At 35.7% G+C, this 19,657-nt stretch overlaps 1 protein-coding gene across 2 annotated transcripts; it reads left to right on the top strand.

Annotated features, from left to right (window-relative positions):
• The first annotated feature begins 16,755 nt into the window (after positions 1 to 16,755).
• On the top strand, positions 16,756 to 18,973 carry LOC121261664. Of its 2 annotated transcripts, none has more exons than XM_041164133.1 (2): positions 16,756 to 16,898; positions 17,902 to 18,973. In XM_041164133.1, exon 2 carries the CDS (start codon positions 17,909 to 17,911, stop codon positions 18,839 to 18,841), a length of 933 nt encoding a protein of 310 aa, XP_041020067.1. In that variant the 5' UTR covers positions 16,756 to 16,898; positions 17,902 to 17,908; the 3' UTR covers positions 18,842 to 18,973. The 2 variants fall into 2 exon arrangements, with proteins under 2 accessions (XP_041020067.1, XP_041020066.1); XM_041164132.1 differs by having other exon boundaries at positions 16,776 to 16,898; positions 17,136 to 18,973.
• The last annotated feature ends 684 nt before the right edge of the window (positions 18,974 to 19,657 follow it).

Raw genomic sequence — 19,657 nt, 5'->3', positions numbered from 1 at the left:
TGGACAATCAAAGCGGATCTATTCTGTGCATTTGTAGAACTCAAGTGTTACAAAATATATTAAGAATGTTAATTGTAATATTTATACATATAATATATAGAATGAATATGAATGTAAATAATTAAAAGATATAAATGTAAAATACCTGATAATCTGGAGATACGAAAAGATCACAACACTTTATCTAATAATCTAAGTTCATCTCCTGGAAAGGAGACTGTGCAGCCTCTTCTAATGTCTCAAACTTTTTGAAGTGGTCATGACATCGTCCCTTGTAACGTCAGAATAGTGTAGCCATCAACTCATTCACAGTTCTCAAATCCTCTCTACGGCCAAAGTCGAAGTCGAATTCATCCTAACAAGTGAATCAGGTCAAAAATATGATATACTAATCTAGGTGAAAAAAATGCACTCTCAAAGTAAACTCACCAGCACAAGATTTCGAATGTGCTCCTTAATTTCATTCAGAACATCTCGCCATGAGCGCACATAAAATGGAGCATAAGTTTGAACTACTGTGCCAATATAGGAGGAAAGCGCTGCTGCACTATCATCCACTCCTTTAGTGGAATTATCAAGAAAATTGATCTTGAGTTTTTTGTGCCTTCTATTTTTCTCAAGAGAGATGCCACGTGTATAGCCACGACCGCGACGTGCAGATGCATCAACTACATGATAATAGTATAATTATAGTTATATAGTTATTGAGACAAAAGTATTAACTATATAATTAATTATCAACAACAATATTTTCTTACTGGTAGGTGTCGACTGGTTGTTGTTCTCTTGCATGTTAACTTGATTTTCAGGAGCAGATTCCACTAGTAGGGAGTCCTCAATGGGTTCGGGACTTAGCGGAGGCACATTTCTTCGTTGTTGTTTTGGCGGCATTCTTGAAAATAATTAATTATATCAAAGAAAATTAATTAGAAGAAATTATGAAAATTCAAGATATTTTATAGTCACATATATGAATAAACTATTTAGTACTTTTATTCTTCATCTTCGAATGTATTTTCCATGCTTGTTTCAGAATCTCTCTCAATAACATCTTCATCATCATCATGCACCTCTTCTTCATCCTCCTTATCCACCCCCCGCCCGGATTCTAATTCGTCTTCATCTTCTGACTCTTCTTCTTCTTCTTCCTCATCACTTACTTAAATTGAATGATCATTTAATACAGACGGATCGAGATGGATGGGTGGGACATCATCTCTACACAAGGGGAGCAACTCGAGTGCACCGAGGTCAACAAACAAGTTAATACCCTCTCCATCTTCCTGGTATGCCTCTATAATTGGAGTGTCATCTTCAGCTCCACTATTCTCGTAATCTGCACTCGTTCTTGCTTCATATATATTTCGAGGGACAAATTTTTGTACGACTCGTCAAGTTGTCTCTCCACTATCTTCATCAGCACTTTTCATTGGATCAATCAAGTAATAAACTTGGGTAGCTTGACAAGCCAATACGAATGGATCATCTTCGTACTATTTAGCTATAATATTGACACTCGTAAAGTAATTATCCCTATATATCGAAACCCGTCCACCGCCTAGATTCCACCAATCACATTTAAAGACATATGTTATAGACCTACCCAGATATTTCAATCCGATAATATCACATATGACACCATTGTTATTTTCAGCCGCTCACAAACAAATACTTAAAAAACCAAATTAACGTAACTGGTTGTAATATGCAATTTAATATTGAATATCAGACAACCAAATCTCAAGAAATTATATGATTAACGTGATCGGTTTAGTTTTCTATTTAAACTAGTTAGAAAACCTGAAATCACAGTATATACTTATGGAAAATCAAAATAAAAGCAAAAATAATAAAAGAAATGTGAAATCAACACAAGAAATTACGTGGTTCTACCCTAATGATCTACATCTACGGTAGGAACAGTCTAGGAGTCTTTATTATTGAAGAATGCATCAAAGAACTTGAGTTTTCAATCACTTACAACTATTGATCACCACACAAAACATAGATTGACTTCCTCGTATTATCCACTAACGAAACCATACCATAAAATACACTTGATCATTATTTTTCTTATTTTTCTCCCTCCATCTATATTTTCTTCTTCAATCGATTTGTGAAGTAGTAGTACTAGTAGAAACGCACATTTGTTTGAGATCGATCTGGTAAAATTCATGTACATGTAAGATAGATGAATTGGCCGGGGTGGTAATTGGTTATTTTATTTTATTTTATTCTTTAATTTTCATTTTGATAAATATATATTATATGATCTGGACCCATTCGAATTTGGAGATCATGAAATGTTCAAATTAATTAATACATCCATGCTCTGGATTAATTAATTGACCCTATTTTTCAGGCCCTATATATGACGAACACGAATGGTATAATTAAATATGGTGAGGGAGCGATGGAGCTAATTCAACATTTCAGCCACCCACATCCCTTGTTGTTGAGCCTCGATGGATCAGTACTAGATCATAATCATCGATATGATTTATGTGGATTGTGTAAGGAAAGAATATCATCAGGTACTCCTTGTTACAGATGTAAAGATGGGTGCAAGTATTTCTACATACATAAATCATGTGCCGAATTACCCCACCAGTTGAAACACCCATTCCACCCCAAACATGATCCTCTTACTCTCAGGGAAATGGAATCGAAAGAAGATCAATACTGTGGTAGTTGCGGAAGAGATCAAGATTTGTGGGTTTTCGTATACACTTGTTCTGGTTGTAAGTTCAATCTTTGCATTAAATGCGCTTCGCTTTCACTAACCACAAAAGTTGATATTCACGATCACCCTTTGACCCTTATGCGGAAATCCACCCAATTCATTTGTGATCATTGTGAGAAAGAAGGGAAGGGAATGATTTATTTTTGTGCTACCTGTTCGTTTACGGTCCACACATGTACTCTTTCACCAGTGGTTGAACGATCACCCATCATAAAGGCCGAGATTCATGATGAAGACCATCCATTGACCCTTGCAAGAAAATTGAATTCATTCACTTGTGATGCTTGTGGGAAGGAAGGCAGGAGCATGTTTTAATTTACTTTTGTGACAAATGTTCATTTGTGGTCCACCTAGATTGTGCTTCCTTACCATCGGTTGTCAAAGTTATACGGCATGCAGCCCACCCTCTCAACCTTATTCTTCCAGCCATTAATACGTCCTATCATAGTGTTTGCAAACTATGTGCTAACGTGGTGGACATAGACTACGGGGTTTATTATTGCTCAAGTTGTGATTTTGTTGCCCAACTTCATTGTGCTACAAGCAAGGAAGAGAGAGATGAAACGTTTATGTGGAAGTCTAAAGATGAAGAATCTATTGAGTCATCGACAAGTATGTTGGAACATGGGATTGATGAATCCACAGACATGTTGCCATACGTTGCTAAAAAGTTCAAACCAGGAGTAGATGGGATTGAAATAGCTGCAGAAATCATACATTTTAGTCATGAGCATGACTTAAAACTCACTGACAAGTTTGGGATCAACGAAAAGTGTGATGCTGTACGCGCTACATCTTTACTCCATATTATGCTTGTGCTCAGTGTAGATTCTTTCTTCACAAATCTTGTGCTGAATTAAGACAAAAAATGAGACATCCACTCCATCAACACCCTCTTATGCTCCTCCCAAGGCCACCTTATAATGGTAGTGGTGGTTCTTTTGGATGTGATGCTTGTTTCCGTATTTCATGTAATGGCTTCACTTATAATTGTAAAGAATGTCAATTTGACCTTGACGTTCAATGCAGTTTGCACCCATATAATAAATTCACACATGATAGTCACGAACACGGACTTATTCTTTCTAGGTCACCAGAAGGCAGAAAATGTACTAATTGTGATGATTCAAATCAAGAAATCAAATTCTACTCATGTGCTGAAAATTATGGATTTGCATTGGATTTCAAGTGTTTGACATTGCCGCATACAGTTTGGTATGAACAACATGAACATCCAGTCATTCTTTGTTATGTTGCAGAAGATGATTCGGGGGAATATTATTGTGATATTTGTGAAAAAGAACGAGACCCGAGGTGTTGGTTCTACTATTGTGCAGATTGCATTTATCTTGTTCATCTGGAATGTATTCTTGGAAAATTCCCAAATATCAAGTTTAGGAAAACTCACACAATTGATAGTTATTTTTTTGTTGGTTTAATTATTTAATGGTTAATTTTCCTTCTTTTTCTTTAAAAAATTGTGGTAATTGTATTTAAGTAATTACTTTAGATTTTTTAATGAATATGTAACGTCAACCGGATCAGGAGATCAAGGTGATTAACGTTGGAAAGTCCTCCATGTAGATGGGCCTATTAATTTGAGATCTGTTACAATGAATATATGCTGAAACTCAATATTTATGGGGCATTAATTGTTCAAGTATTTCCGCAAGTCCTCAGATGAATAGCTTAATCAACATTACATTAATTAAACTAATTAAAGAAAAATCACAAGCGTTTTGTCTTGCATGGCTTACGTACCTACAAATAGCCTCGCGAGCTTACTTATTTTATTATTTTTCTAATAAGCACATACTTTATTAATCTAAAGAATATATATATATATATATATGTATGTATGTATGTATACCAGAAACTTTACTCATCATTCTTACACCACACACCACACACAATTTTTTTTTTAATCTTTTTATTTGTTTTTTCTTTAACACGTATGTGGTGTAGATAAACTCAATTAGCTTAACAAGAATAAAATTAAAAAAAAAATAAAAAAAATAAAAATAAAAATAGGTGTGATGTGTGACGAGTGGGATGATGTCTAGCAAAACTCTATATGTACGAGGCGTTTGGCTCAATGTTTTGAATACTGTACCGGATGTCGTACCGGTCAAGATACTGGAACGAAATATTTCGGTACCAGTACCGTTTCGTGTATAGTTTCAAGATAGTCGATATATGAATAAATTATATATATAAATATATTTAAAAATTATATTCTAAAATAATTGTCTATATATGAATAAGTTATATATAAATACATATATATAAATTATAAATAGCCTAATCTGAATTGGGAGTAAAAAAATAAGTTTGTAGTTTGAAAAAATTAAAAAAAAAAAACTAAAGGCTGAAATATCGGCCGATACAAGCCGAAATAGAGGCCGGTACCGGCTGGTACGAAACGTATGTGGTACCTGTATCGGCCCAGCGGCTAGTACGGTACGAAATTGAAAACAGTGATTTGGCCTCCAACAAGCATCCCATTATTGAAGATTTATTCCCCATGGTTGTTGCAGTATAAAACCGATCATAATGTTGTAGTACAAGGCTCTGTTCCATTTGTTGGGTTGTGTATGAAGCCTGGTTTGAGAGCTGGAAATAGGGGTGTAACGGGTCTAATTTTTGTCGTATTTTAAAACCTAACTAGTATACACCAGTTTTTAGAAATGAAGAATCGATACCAGACAGATTCACCCCTGAAACCGATACTTTCGATTTTACCTGTTTCGATCTAGTTCGGTCCGATTTTACCAGTTTTCCCGATGAACTAGCAAGGTTGATCGCTTAGGAAGTCGAGCTTGGAACAACAAACCAAAAAATTAAAAAAATTGTCTAAATATAGAAAGAGATATGCAACAAAAAATAAGAATTATAGTAAAACTATTATAGTATACGTACATTATTTATAAGAATCATATTATCATATATGTTAGTGATAATATGCATATATGATAATATGATGGTTACATAAAATTAAAATTAAAATATTTTATGCTATATTAATTTTATGATATTTATAAGATTTTATGTCATATTAATTTTATGTTATAAAATTAAAATTTATATATTATATCAAATGTTATAATAAGATTTATAAGATTAATTTTTATTTATATTATATCAAATGTTATATAAATTTTATGTTATTAGATTATAATACATGAATTTTAAGATTTTAAAATTTCATGTTATGTTAATTAGAAATTTAGCAGATAATATATATAATATAAATAAATAATATAAAAAATTATTTATATATAATAAAAACAATATATATGTAATATATGAACCGGTCTAGCCCGGTATTAAAAAAAAAAAAAAAAAAAAAAAAAAAAAAAAAAAAAAAAAAAAAAAAAACCAAAACTGGAACTAGACCAGTTTGGAACCGTTTTTGAAAAATAAAACCGGTATCGAACCAAACTGGTTTTGCATCGGACTGAAGACATCTATCCGGTTCGGTTCGGGCTGGTTTACCAGTTTTTATTTTGAACCCTAGCTAGAAAATGCAAGCTAGTGAGTTCACTTGACTGTCGCTCGACCTTGGCTCAAGCAAAACTCAGACAAAGAGTTCGCTCAACTTGCTCTAAACAGTTGGCTCGAGCTCGACCTGACGCTCGAGCAAAACTCAGGTAGAGAGTTCGCTAGAGATTTGTGCAATGGTGGGCTCGAGCGAAGGAAAACCCTAGTATTTGCTCGATGTTTGCTCGACACTCCGCTCAAATGAATGTTGCACAGGTTGTTCGCTCATAGTGTGCTCGACACTGCACTCGAGTGAAGAACCATATTTTTGCAGCCTTCGGGTTTCTCATGCCTGTCTATAAATATGAATGTTATTTCTTTGATATTGTATCAGAGGGAGTAGATTAAACTAAAAGAGGCAAGAGGCGTGTAGAGCATATTTGAGAGTGAAAAAAGCAATGTTTTGAATACCATTTCGGTCGAGACATTGAAACGAGATATTTCAGTATTGATATCATTTCGGAATAGTCTATATATGAATAAATTATATATATATATGTATATAAATTATAAATAGTCTGGTCTGAATTGAAGGGGTCCAAAAATGAGCTTGCAGTTTGAAGAAATGAAAAAAAAAACAAAAAACAAAAGTGTAAAGGCCGAAATATGTATATCGGCTGAAATCCGACATATCGGCCGGTACATACCAATATATCGGCCGATACAGGCCGATACATGCCGAAATTTTGACCGGTATAAAATAATATACTTGTTTGTACCGGCTACCCGGCTGGTACGGCATATTTCAACCGTACCGGTCGGTACAAAACAGATTTCAAAAAACTGGAAAAAAGCCCTGTAGAGAGAGAGAGTTGAGATTGTGTGAGTAAAGTGAAACTCTTGTAACTCACTGTGTTGTAATCTCCACTGGAATAAAATTTCCTATAACTCTGTTGATGTAGGTAGGTTGACGAACCACGTAAAATACTTTGTCGCGTGTGTGTGCTTGATTATTGTGTTTCCACATTATTGTTTCATTGTCTGTCTCAATATCATTGTGTGTGGGTGTGGTTTCTCTGGTGTTTACCACAACACCATTTTGTCTAAGCAACGAAATTATGAAAATATATACATTGACAAAAATCATATGGTATAACACTTGTAAAAATTATTAATAAAAGGTAAATATTCAAGATATAATCAAGATACCATTACAAAATATTCGACTTATAATACTACCATAATATTATCAGACTTAGAATTTTAAGACAATATGATGTTCTTATTATGGAAGTGACATATATCAATATACTCTAATATCTAATTCCCTCGGAGGCGACAAGATTGTTCTCAAAGGCGATCATAGATGCAAATTGTCTTGTTGAAAATGATGACATACATAATGACAATCTATCTCGCTATATTTGGCATATTTCGAAAGACATGATTATGATCCATTTGTATGAGATTAAAAAGTTCTTACTCTTTATAATACTTCCAATGGACTCCAATTGAAATATTGACTAGTCTTTTTAGAGTATGACTTAAAAATTTGATTTAGGCCTTACTTTGAGGCACTACAAATGGTATTAGAACATATCCCGACCATAAGTATTGTGGGACTTAAGCCATGCATCTCACCTATGATGGAATGGCCTGACGTGGACGTCAGTAATTTAAGGACAGAAAATTGTGATAACTCATTTTGAATAAGTACATGTGATGTTTGAGATAACTTATTGTTTGAAAATAAGTAGTTCTTATTTTTTATATTGATTATGTGCATCTTTACCGTTGATTGTATGGCAACCCATCATACAAGCTGGAATTATTGACCCTTGCGCCACAATTTTTGATCTGACTCACTTGCGATCCTTGTGGGAATGAAATCATTGATGGTTCCAACCCACCAAAAGCCGTGATTAATTGGAGGAGAAAGTTTTATCTTCTCCCATGAGTTGCTCCACCGAATGCCAACAAAAAATGAGCTGTGATCATTTTTTTCCCTTCACGTGTTTTCTTTCCTCTATAAATGTGGAACTCTCATATGGAGTTGTACATATCAAAAACGAGAGAAGAAAAGAAAAAAAGAAGGAGATAGAAGAGAGTTGAGAGAGTTGAGTAATCCATCTCCTCTGTTTTTGTATTAGTGAAGTTTTATATGTAGGCTGTGGAGGGGTCCCCAGGCCCAGGCCCAAAGAGACCAAAATGCATAGACCTAAGTCCCCTCAAGTGAAAATGCTAAACAGGCTCGTGGCCCGGACCAGATGACCAAGTACCAACCCCACAACCGTGAACTTGCCCGGAGAGGTCATGGCAACAAGCTCGGTAGCGCCGAGCTCGTTGTTTCAGGACTTGATGACCTGCCGAGCCTTGTCATAAAGCACTGTACAGACTACTAGACACACGCGGTGGGACACGCCCGATCGTGGGCACGTCAGACCCGAGCCACGTCGTATTCAATGCATGTCAGGGAACCCAGCACACAACGGCGTGATGTCGGGGGTGCGCGAGACAGCTAGACCATGACCTGACGCCCTAACACAACAGGATGGTGGCAGCGGGACTGACCATGCACGACCTGACACCCCACGATTTCCCTCAGTAGTCTGAGCTGCGGCCTGACACGCTGTTATGACAGGGGGAAGTGCTAGCAAGTCTGGCCCTATCTGATATGCCACGATCTCCCTTGGTAGTCGAGACCAAACCAAGTATAAATAACGGTCATCCCTCCCATGGGAAGCCTCTCTGAACTTTTGACCATTTTCTCTTATTTCTCTAAGCCTTCCCCATTTCCTAGAGTGTTCTTCACTAACTTAGGCATCGAAGCTACCTCGTAGGTCACCGAAGTCCTTTCTTCCTCTCTGTTGCAGGTGCTGCGAGGTTGGCTACTGTGGAACTGCTCAGGTCGCGAAACACGACATCAACATAGATGTAGGTAACTACTGAACCACATTAAATTTGTTGTGCAAGTGTGTGCTTGATAACCTCAACAATAAGGGCAGGTTTAACTTTTGTGCAGTTTGTTCCTTTGTGCTTCAACTACTTGCGAATTTGATTCTTAGGAGGAAACATAATTGCAAGTGATTCTTACTAAGAAAAAAAAAATCTCAAATGTGAGAATTTGGAGAATTAGATGATATTTTCTCTCATTTATTTGAAGAGAAGTGATACAACAACAATTTCTTCACAACCCATTCACAATTTCATAGTAAATTATTTTTATTTTGTCATTTATGTTTATCGTCTAGAATGCATAAATTATAAGGCGTTATTCTTAATTAGTTTCTTAGTTAATTATATATTTATGATCATGAGTGAAGAGGTAATTATCACACGCAACACTAGGATCGGTCAGGCCATACAAATATACTCTTGTAAGTACGTACGCAAGTCAATAATCTTACATCAATTCTTCTACGTATAAACAGTTTTGGATACCAATTGTGTACCGATGCCTGACGTGGCTCTTATTATATTTAAAAAAAACAAAACAAAAATAAAAACAAAACACGAAACCGGAAGAGAAGAAGACAATGCAGGGCAAGACCGGAGCTCTTCGCAGAAGAAATCCAAGTTAAAATTCAAAACTGCAGTCTCTATTTTTTTTCAATCACCAACATGGAAGCCAAGGGTTACAACAGTTGTTCTTTAAAAATTTCTAACCGATTTTCATCTTCATCTTCCCTATTCTCAACTCGCATCTCATAGAAAATCTTTAAGAATTAATAGCAACTTAAGTCCTTGACTCCATCCAGGCAAGCTAAGTCTTTTAGTGGAAAAAAAAATGTCAATGATCGGTAAGCTGCCTTTGATTTTTTAGGCCTATCTGCACCTGTTCCCAGAAGCTCCTAAGGCAAATGATTCCAATCTATTGAGGAAAAGAAAAGCAAGCTTCTGGAAAAGAAAATCACAGAACTAGAGAAACTTAAACTAACAGATCTTGAAGTATCGTCCAAGAAGAAAGTCACAGGTAGTAGAAAGAAGAGACCCAAAGGGGATGGAATGAAACTGGTATCCATTTTTTTCTCCTCGAAAAAGCATTTTTTTCTGCTCAGTAAGAACCATTTGGTTACTTGACGCCCCAGTAAGATGAAATTGAAAATAAAATTATGTTGTGGTCCATCATCCCGTATGTAATTTCATGAAACGGATTTTCAATGGCATTTTTGTGAGAGTCCATTGAGAACTGCTTCATTTTTAAAAATGGGTGTTTTTCTTAAAGTGAAAACAGAATATAATGCTCTGCTTTTTTTTTTTTATTATTGAACAAAATGCTCTGCATTTCTAGTCGCTCTCTAACAAGTCATTCTTAAGATAGGAGAAAGATCGATATTGGCTTAGGCCAGAAACGATGTTTAAGGGAAAATTTCCCCTCAAGCATCCCCTTCTAAATAGATATACTTTTATATATACAATTTTTAACTTAAATCTACAATTTACTTTATTTATTGTAGGCATGTGCAGCGCTGTCTTCCAAATTTGATATCATGCCGTAGCTTTAGCGAGAGGAAGAAGAAGATGGACCCTGCCATAGCGGTTGTTGATTAAGCTTTTGGTTTGCAATGCCTCCGGTACAGGATAAATAGATGAATCCAGGTTCTCGGATATTTGGGGATCACAATTTCTGAGCTTCTCTGACTTCAGATTTCCTCAAATATTGTTGTAAAGTGTGAGATAATCGACGAAGAAGTACAGGCTTCAGATCTGTCAAGGGCGAAAAGAAGAAGAGTTTTGTTAGTTACAAGCGAGTTCGTGTACCATATCGCGTACCGATAATTTTTTTAATTGAAAAAAAATAAAAAGAATTTTTTTGAGAGAAAAAGAAAATCTCTTATATTATAAAAATTATTTTTATCTTTAATTCACATTATTTTATTAAATATATATATTATATATTAATATTAATACACGAATTGGTGCATAACTTGTTTGTAATAAAATTTTTTAAAAAAAAGATGTGTTTTCATTTTGTGGGTCCCATACCTGACGGGTGCGCAATGGATGCGCAAAAGTGGCTTGCGTTTAGAATTTTTCATCTTACATATGTCTGTGTGCGCGTGTTCATAAATAACACCATGCAGCTAGATATAATTTGTATATATAGAGACATGATTATAAATCAATTATTGGTAGGTAGTATTTGAAATATATATCAGTACGTAGCTCCTAGAAAGTGGAAGCTAGCCTAGCTAGCTCCTTAATTTCAGAGGTGTGTATATATATCTATATATATATATATGTATCTTATCTTGCTCTCACCATAAATAAACTACTTTGAGATCATTTGATGTCACTCAACACACGTTATTTAGTCACAAAATTAAACTAATTCAATGGTGACTTAGATATGTCAAAAAAAGACTTGCACGTACATGATTAGGCTTTTTGGTAGGCAATTTGACAATGGCACCTTCGTCATATATCATAGTTGGGGAATTCGAATCCTTCCTTCACCGAGGATACTCACTCAAGCTCAAGTTGGGCTATGTGATGAGTATATATGTAACATCCCGTATTTTAGTGTATTTTTACTGAAAGAATTATTTTTATGTAATTAAAATTTATTCTCTTATTTTAAATTGGTTGGATTTTTAGTAAGTTTATTTCTATGATTTTAATTTGGTGAAAATTATTTTTATGTACTTTCCAAATATTTATTTATTGTTATGCATCTAAATTGCTTTTAATATTTAAATTAATTACTGTGGGATTTAATTATTTCAATTTGACTTTACCATTACGTTTAAATTATTTTATTTAACTTGAGGTTTTGAAATCGTTTCCGTTAGATCATTTTTGTGACCCAAGTTATGAGGATTGGACCTCATTTCTTTTCCCTCTATTTTTCTTTTCCTTTTCTTTTTCTTTTCTTCTTTTCTTTTTTTTTCTTTTTCTTTTTCTTCTCCCTGGCTTCCTCCCCGGTGCGCGACTCTCCCTCTCCCTCTCTCTCTCTCTCTCCGTCCGTTCTTCCTCACCGCCCAGCCCGCCGCCGTCGCGCCGCCGTGCGCGACACCGCCCGGCCGACCAGCTCCCCCTCCCTCCGGCGACCTCACTCCCCAAATCTCAGCCCCTACCTCGCTGCCGGTAGCCCACACGCACCCCACGAAGCCACGGGCCACCTTCACGCCAGCGCCGCAGTGAGCCGGCGGTGGCCTTCACCGCCCAGCCCGCTAGCTTCCCCAGCCGCCGGCGACCTCACCCCACCAACCTCACCTCCATCCATGCCGCCGTTAACCACCAGTAGCCCTTCGAAGCCGCGGCACTCTTTCCGCCGTTGCGCCGCCGTCGCACCGCCATTGGCCACCATCTTCCTACCACTTCATTCTCGACCTCTTAGCAACCCATTGGACCCAACCCCACCTCCGATCTGTCACCGGTGAAGCCCCACCAAGCCCATTTCCGATTTGTGCATTTTGGCTTAAAACCACCCCTTGCGCTGCCACCCACGGCAAACCACCACCACCACTAGCTTCACCGACCTCCCTAGGCCCTACCCTACCATTTTTGGGTCTTCGTTTGTCCTCGTTGAAAAGTGGGTATCTGTGACCCACAGCCACAGTGTATTTTACACTGTGGTGTTGCTCAGACATCACCACATGCAGCTTCGTGATCCTCCAGAAATTATTATATTGCACTGTAAGTATTTCTCCAAAGAACTTTCGTAATTTAAATGTATTTTTGCACTAACCCATTTCACTGTATTTTTGGCATGCCAGACTGAGTCCGAGGAGTTCGGGGGTCGGATGGATTTGTGATTGGAGTTGTTTGGTTGGATTTGATTGGATTGGTAATTGTTGGTTTGGACATTGTGTTGGTACATGTGCATTTCATTATTTCATGCATGATCATGTTTGTAAAAGAAAACTGGGTTTTCGTGTATTGCATTCATGTTCATGTGCTTTGAAAAGCTATGATTTTATGTGATAATATTTTTGGTGCGTGTGTATCACGACCCCAAGCCGAGATGGGGTATTAACTCGGTGGAGCTCCTCTGGTTACTCGGGAGCGGAATATACTGAGTAACGTCCCCTGGATTGTCGCCGGGCGACAATGGGATCGGACGAGATGGTCTCGTGCCGACTCCATGGTCCTTCTGCTGGCAGGGACTAGAGGATGTCTGGCCACGTACGCGCTGGGCGCGGAACTGGGCATCGCTCGTTGCGTAGTGTGGGTGCTTGGCCATGTACACGCTGGGCGCGGAACTGAGCACCGCTACGAAGCCAGGACGTGCGGATGGTCCATAGGGGAGGCCATGGTGCATATGGAAATAATGCATGGTGCATTTGGAATTAATGCACTATTTTCTGAAAAAATAGTGCGAGTTGGTTTTTGGGTAAATCATTTTCTGGAAAAATGTTTTACGGATATTTTGGGCCAAATGGGATTTTGGCGTGTGTTGGAAAATTATCATTTTCGGGGAAAATGATGTTTTGTGGAAAAATGCATATTTCATCATGTGCATGCATGTTAGTTACGTTTAATACATTTTATATTACGTTGTTATTTGAGGTCATACTTACCTGCGATACCATTTTGTGGTAACGCAGATTTTGATGCAGATGAGGAGGAGGAGGGCGAGCCTGAGGAGACGGCTCCGCCTGAGGAGTGATCTGGGATCACTCGTTTGTTTATTTCAAAACTATTGTAAAATTATTTTATGGATGACTGTATAACTGCTATTTAAATTTTTATTGATGTTTGATTGTAAATAAATTCTGGTACTTAGTTGACTATCCGCTGCGTTATTTTATTTGTACACTGTTGCATGTACACACACTGGCACTTCGTTGGGATGTGTGACCGTGTTGTCACCATCCTGGTGTCTTGATCCCTGTGTATTTATATAAGTGGGATTGGGAGCGCCACAATATAAGCTAAGTTTATGATCACCCCAAAAATTTCATAAAATCAAAAATAAAAAATAAAAAATCAAGTCTAGAAATGTCTGGTTCACAACGAGATATCATAAAATTAAATTAACAAACAGATCATGCAGCTCATCTCTTTGTTATCTTAACTCTTTCAAGTTATATGAGTAAAGTTTCGAGAAACATGCAATCAGGGCGACACAAGGATAAAGAGATACCTGATTTTATGCGCAAAGAGAGGAGTTGCGAGGACAAAAAAGAAAAAGGAAAAAAGGAAACAGCATTGAGAACAAGAAGAAAAATGGTCAAAAGGTTGAAAAGCATTGGGACGTATTGATGTGAAGGTTGAATGATCGAAAGAGGTGTAACTATTGATACACCTTTGAATCTAAAAAGAAAAGAACTATTTATCATTTTTACCTATCTAATTTAATATAGTTTCAATTACAACCTTTTAATTATTCAGTACCATATAAAAGAATGACAATTAAATAGTTGATAAATATCATTTTTCGTCTAAAACTAGTATCAAGAAGACGTTTAATTGTAGATGCAGTAATCCACTTAGAGAAGATACAAATTTTCCAATATGAAAATTATATCAAAAAATTATCATATGGGAAATTACATGATTGATAGAAAACGGCTAGTACTGTATTCAAAATATTTAGACCAAATCTATTATCTTTTATTTAGTTGAATGTCTAGCTAGTTCAAGTCAACCAGTCAAACATGTTTATTTATAGAGAAATATTTGCAAAATCTTTGACAAGAAAACTGATTATAAGTAATTTTGCATCTTTAGAAAGTTAGAAGAAGAATTTTTAAATATGGAGATTTGAGGGGTTGTGATCTCACATCTTTTGGACTTACGCCCTCTCATGGTGTTAGTTCTAATGGAGGCCGTTGGTTGAGAAAATGTCAAGAGACGATCATTTGATTGAGTCAAAAGGTTGTGTCCCTTAGTAACGGTTGTGCTCTTTGGCCAACAAGTACCTTATGGTCTATAAATATAGACCATTTGTGCAGAATTTGGATACTTGTCATTCATCCACTAAATACGAATCCATAGGACAAACACCCTAATGAGTTTGTCACCATTTTGCGAAAACACTAGTTCTTTGTTTTCTAACAACACTATCTTATTCCTTCTAGATCACTAGAAGGCAAAAAGTGTAATAATTGTGATTCAAATGAAAATATTCAATTTTGATATGCTGATTATGAATTTGCATTAGACTTCCAAGTGTTTAACACTACTGCATATAGTACGTATGAACAACATGAGCATTCATTCACACTTTATTATGTTCTAAAAGATGAGTCGGGTGGATATTATTGTGATATTTGTAAAGAAGAAGGACTCGAAATGTTGATTCTATTATTGTGCAAATTGTACGTATCCTGTTCATCTCAAATACATTCTCAAGAGATTCTCAGATTTAATAAAATTGTACATCTGTTATTCACCAAGTACTGTAATTTCATTTTTCACACGCAGTGCTTGCATGTTGGAAGTGACATAAAGACATATAATATATAGTTGGCAAATGCCGCCTAATAATCGAGCATGATGAGAAAGAGCCTAATTACGACTAATGTATCATGTTGAACAAAAATATTTCTCTTATTAGATTTATTTTTGTGATTAATTTTTATTTCCCTTTTTTAATTATAAAATGTTGTGGGATTATATATATATATATGGTAGCTCTACAGCTACCGTTGGGAGCTCCCGTTGGGCTTTCCTTAGTGCATTTCATCTATATTTTTATTTGCATGCATGTTTTAATACTTTTAAATATTAAAAAGAAAATCCACAACGTTATTTAAAAATACTTTCTTAATTAATAAGTAAAATTAAAAAACAATCTCAACGGGAGCCCCTATCGAGAAAAAATTAGAATATGTATATATATATATATTGTTCTCAACTTGGTTCACTTGTCCCCTCTCTCTCTCTATATATACATAGTCATAAAATTTTAGGTTTTATTTTTTTTAAATATGTTTTATTTTTGTTTAATATATATATATATATATATATATATATATGATTATGCGCGCAACTCAAACTTACTGTATATCAACGTGAAAGTTTTTGATGACTTTTAATTAATTGACCCATTAAATCAGGACTGAAGATTTCACATGTTATAACTCTGTACATTAAAAATTTCATGAACATTTTCCACCAGGCCAGGCTCAAATAGTAGAATTCTTATCTTTTATTTATGACGAATTAAATCCCAAACACTTTCTCCCCACCCTCAAAAGAAAAAGGTTTAAAGACACCAAGAAAAGTTTATTCTTGCAAGAAACAATATTCCTTTCTCGCGAGTCAATCACGGTTAATTTGGGTCAGTGGGCTCCAGCTCTGTCGGCAAGTTGGATTTTGGAATCGCTTTTGGACCGGCAAGTTAAAAACATAGAAAAAAAAAAGGTACTGGAAGAGAGGACTCTTCAAATGTAGATGAGGGAATCAATTCAAAAGCAAAAAAGTATAAATCATAAAAAACCACATCCACGAAAAATCCATAAAAAAACAAATTCTTGATCTAATCGGTGGATAAAAGGACAAGGTTCGTACAATAATTGTAGAAAGTGAACCCCACACCCTCTCAACTCTCTCCATCATGATCAACTCGTCCATACATGAAAATTGAAATACCTCTCACAGTCTTGCTCTTTCCTTTCATATATATAGCACTAGTAACAGCTTTATATGTGAGTCATGGCCATGCATCTTAACTAGCTAGCTTTCTCCCAAGCAAAATCAGAAATTATTTTTCTTCTTCATTGAGGTGAGTCTAATTAATTGCCCCTTTATATCTTATTTGTATATAATCTTCTTCATCTTCTTCTTCCTGTGAAATAGATCATGAAGGCTATATATCTACCAGCTTATATATATATATATATATATGTCGAAAACATGATCATGCATGCATGTGTTTGAATTTGAGAAGTCAAATTGAGTAATTTAATTTGATAATAATATACCCACATCTTGTGCATCATGATCACTTGTTAAATTACAGATCTAGGTAGCCATGGAGCTTCAATATTCCTGTTCCCAACATGATGATCCCTGGTTGTTCATCAATGAATTGGGTGGAGAAATGTGTCTATTATGCGACGAAACAGCATTTGGTTCCGGTTACGGTTGCAATGAGTGCAGTTTATACATGCATAAATCATGTGCCGAATTACCCCAAGAGTTGCACCACCCTTCTCACCCCAAACATCCTCTACATCTTATGTCCCTTCCACTATCACGTAATGAATGTGATAGTTGCAGAGAAAAAACATTCACCTCCAAATACAGTTGTTCTGATTGTGAGCTTAATCTTTGTATTAAATGTACTTCTCTACCACTCACCCAAAACACCCACCTTCACGACCACCCATTGACCCTTGCACACAAGTTGACCATCTCATTCATTTGTGATGCTTGCGGGAAGGAAGGGAAGGGCATGTTTTACTTTTGTGCCAAATGTTCCTTCTTAGTTCACCTTCATTGTATTTCCTTACCATTGATTCGAACACCACTTATTAAAGAAGCTGAAATTCACAACCATCCATTAACTCTGGTTCTGAAATCCATCTCATTCATTTGTGACGCTTGTGGGAAGGAAGGTGGGGCACGTTTTACTTTTGTGCCACTTGTTTTTTTGTTTCCCACCTTGATTGTGCTTGCTTACCTTCTATTGTCAAAGTTATACGGCACAACCACCCTCTCGACCTCACCTACTCTCTTTCTACTAATCCATCCAGCCGTAAAGTTTGCAAGCTATGTGTTAGCAGAGTGGACATGGACCATGGGGTCTATTATTGCTCGAGTTGTGATTTTGCTGCTCATCTTCATTGTGCTACAAGCAAGGAAGATAGAGACGAAACATTTGTTCTGAAGTCTAAAGATGAAGAATCTATTGAGTCATCGTCAAGTATTATAGAACATGAAGATCTTGGACTTGATGAATCCATTGACTCGTTAGCATTTGTTGTCAAAAAGATTAAATTGGGAGTAGAGGGAAGTGAAATAATGGAAGAAATCAAATATTTCAGTCATGAGCATGAGTTAAAGCTCACTAACAAGCTTGGGATCAACAAAAAATGTAATGCATGTATGCGGTCTATCTTTCCTCCATTTTATAATTGTGCTCAATGTGGATTCTTTCTTCACAAAGCTTGTGTTGAATTACCAAGAAAAATTCGACATCCACTTCACCAACACCCTCTCATCCTCCTCCCAACCAATTCTAGGTTTGCTGCATGTAAAACCTGTTGTCGTCCTTGTATTGGCTTCACTTATAATTGTGAAAAATGCAAGTTTGACATTGATGTCCAATGTAGTTTAATCCCAGACACCATTACACATCCTAGTCACGAACATCAACTTATTCTTTCTAGATCATCGGATGCTAAAAAGTGCAGTTGTTGTGATTCGGACAAAGGATTCAAATTCTGTTGTGCTGATTGTGAATTCACTTTGGACTTCGAATGTTTAACACTACCCAATACGATAAAGTACGAACAACATGTGCATCCCTTCACACTCTGTTATAGTCCAGAAGATGAATCTGATGAATATTACTGTGATATTTGTGAAAAAGAACGAGATCCGAAGCGTTGGTACTACTACTGTGCAGATTGCATTTTTCCTGCTCATCCAGCTTGTATTCTTGGGATATTCCTAAATGCTCCATGTTTAAATTACTTAAGTGAACTTTCGATATCCACATGACCAACATCACTTGCTTTGGTCCTGTTATATTAAAAAGTACTAGGGCTTATGAGTTTGCCAATGTGTAATTTCAGTTTTTAAGATTTTTGTATCGACTTTCTGTTTTAATAGAATTTATGTTCTTATAAGCTAGTTTACCTTGTTATGTAATTATTTAGTCATTAATTTTTCTTTTTTTCAAATAAAAATGAAATGTTCTTGGATTTAAGTTAGTGCTAATTTTATATGAACAGAAGAAACATGCAATCAGATAAAAAAAAAAAAAAAAAAAAAAAAAAAAAAAAAAAAAAAAGATAGTGATACACAAAAAGAAAAATAGACGTTTGCTTCATCCTTCGGTTACATACAAAATCTCTTCTTAGGTTTTCAGTTGGTTGGAAAATAAAAATTCCCGATTTCTCAATTTTTTTTGTTTGTTTTTACTTACTTCTTGAGTTTTCTAGAATTTATGATTAGAGTTTTGTTACTCATCATTCCTACGCACCATACTTATTTTTATTTATTTATTTAAAAAAATGATTTTATTCTTCTTAAACTAATTAGATTCTTCTACTCATCATTCATACACCACATATTTGATAAGAGAAAAAAAATAAAAAAAATATAGTATGTAATATATGAGGATGATAAGTAGAATTTTTCTTATAATTAAATCCTATCGTTCAATTCTAATTAAAACTTGATGATGCAGTTGCAACGTGGCGACATCGAAATGCCATGTCAACAACAATATTAAAAATAAACAATTCAACTTTATTTAAAATATAATAACAATTCAATTTTATTCAAAATATAATAAAAAATTTAACTTTTCAA

Source organism: Juglans microcarpa x Juglans regia, chromosome 4D, assembly GCF_004785595.1.
Source record: "Juglans microcarpa x Juglans regia isolate MS1-56 chromosome 4D, Jm3101_v1.0, whole genome shotgun sequence".
In the NCBI taxonomy this organism is placed as follows: domain Eukaryota; kingdom Viridiplantae; phylum Streptophyta; class Magnoliopsida; order Fagales; family Juglandaceae; genus Juglans; species Juglans microcarpa x Juglans regia.
Note: the sequence above shows the minus strand (reverse complement) of the source record. Positions and strands in the feature narration are given on the sequence as shown.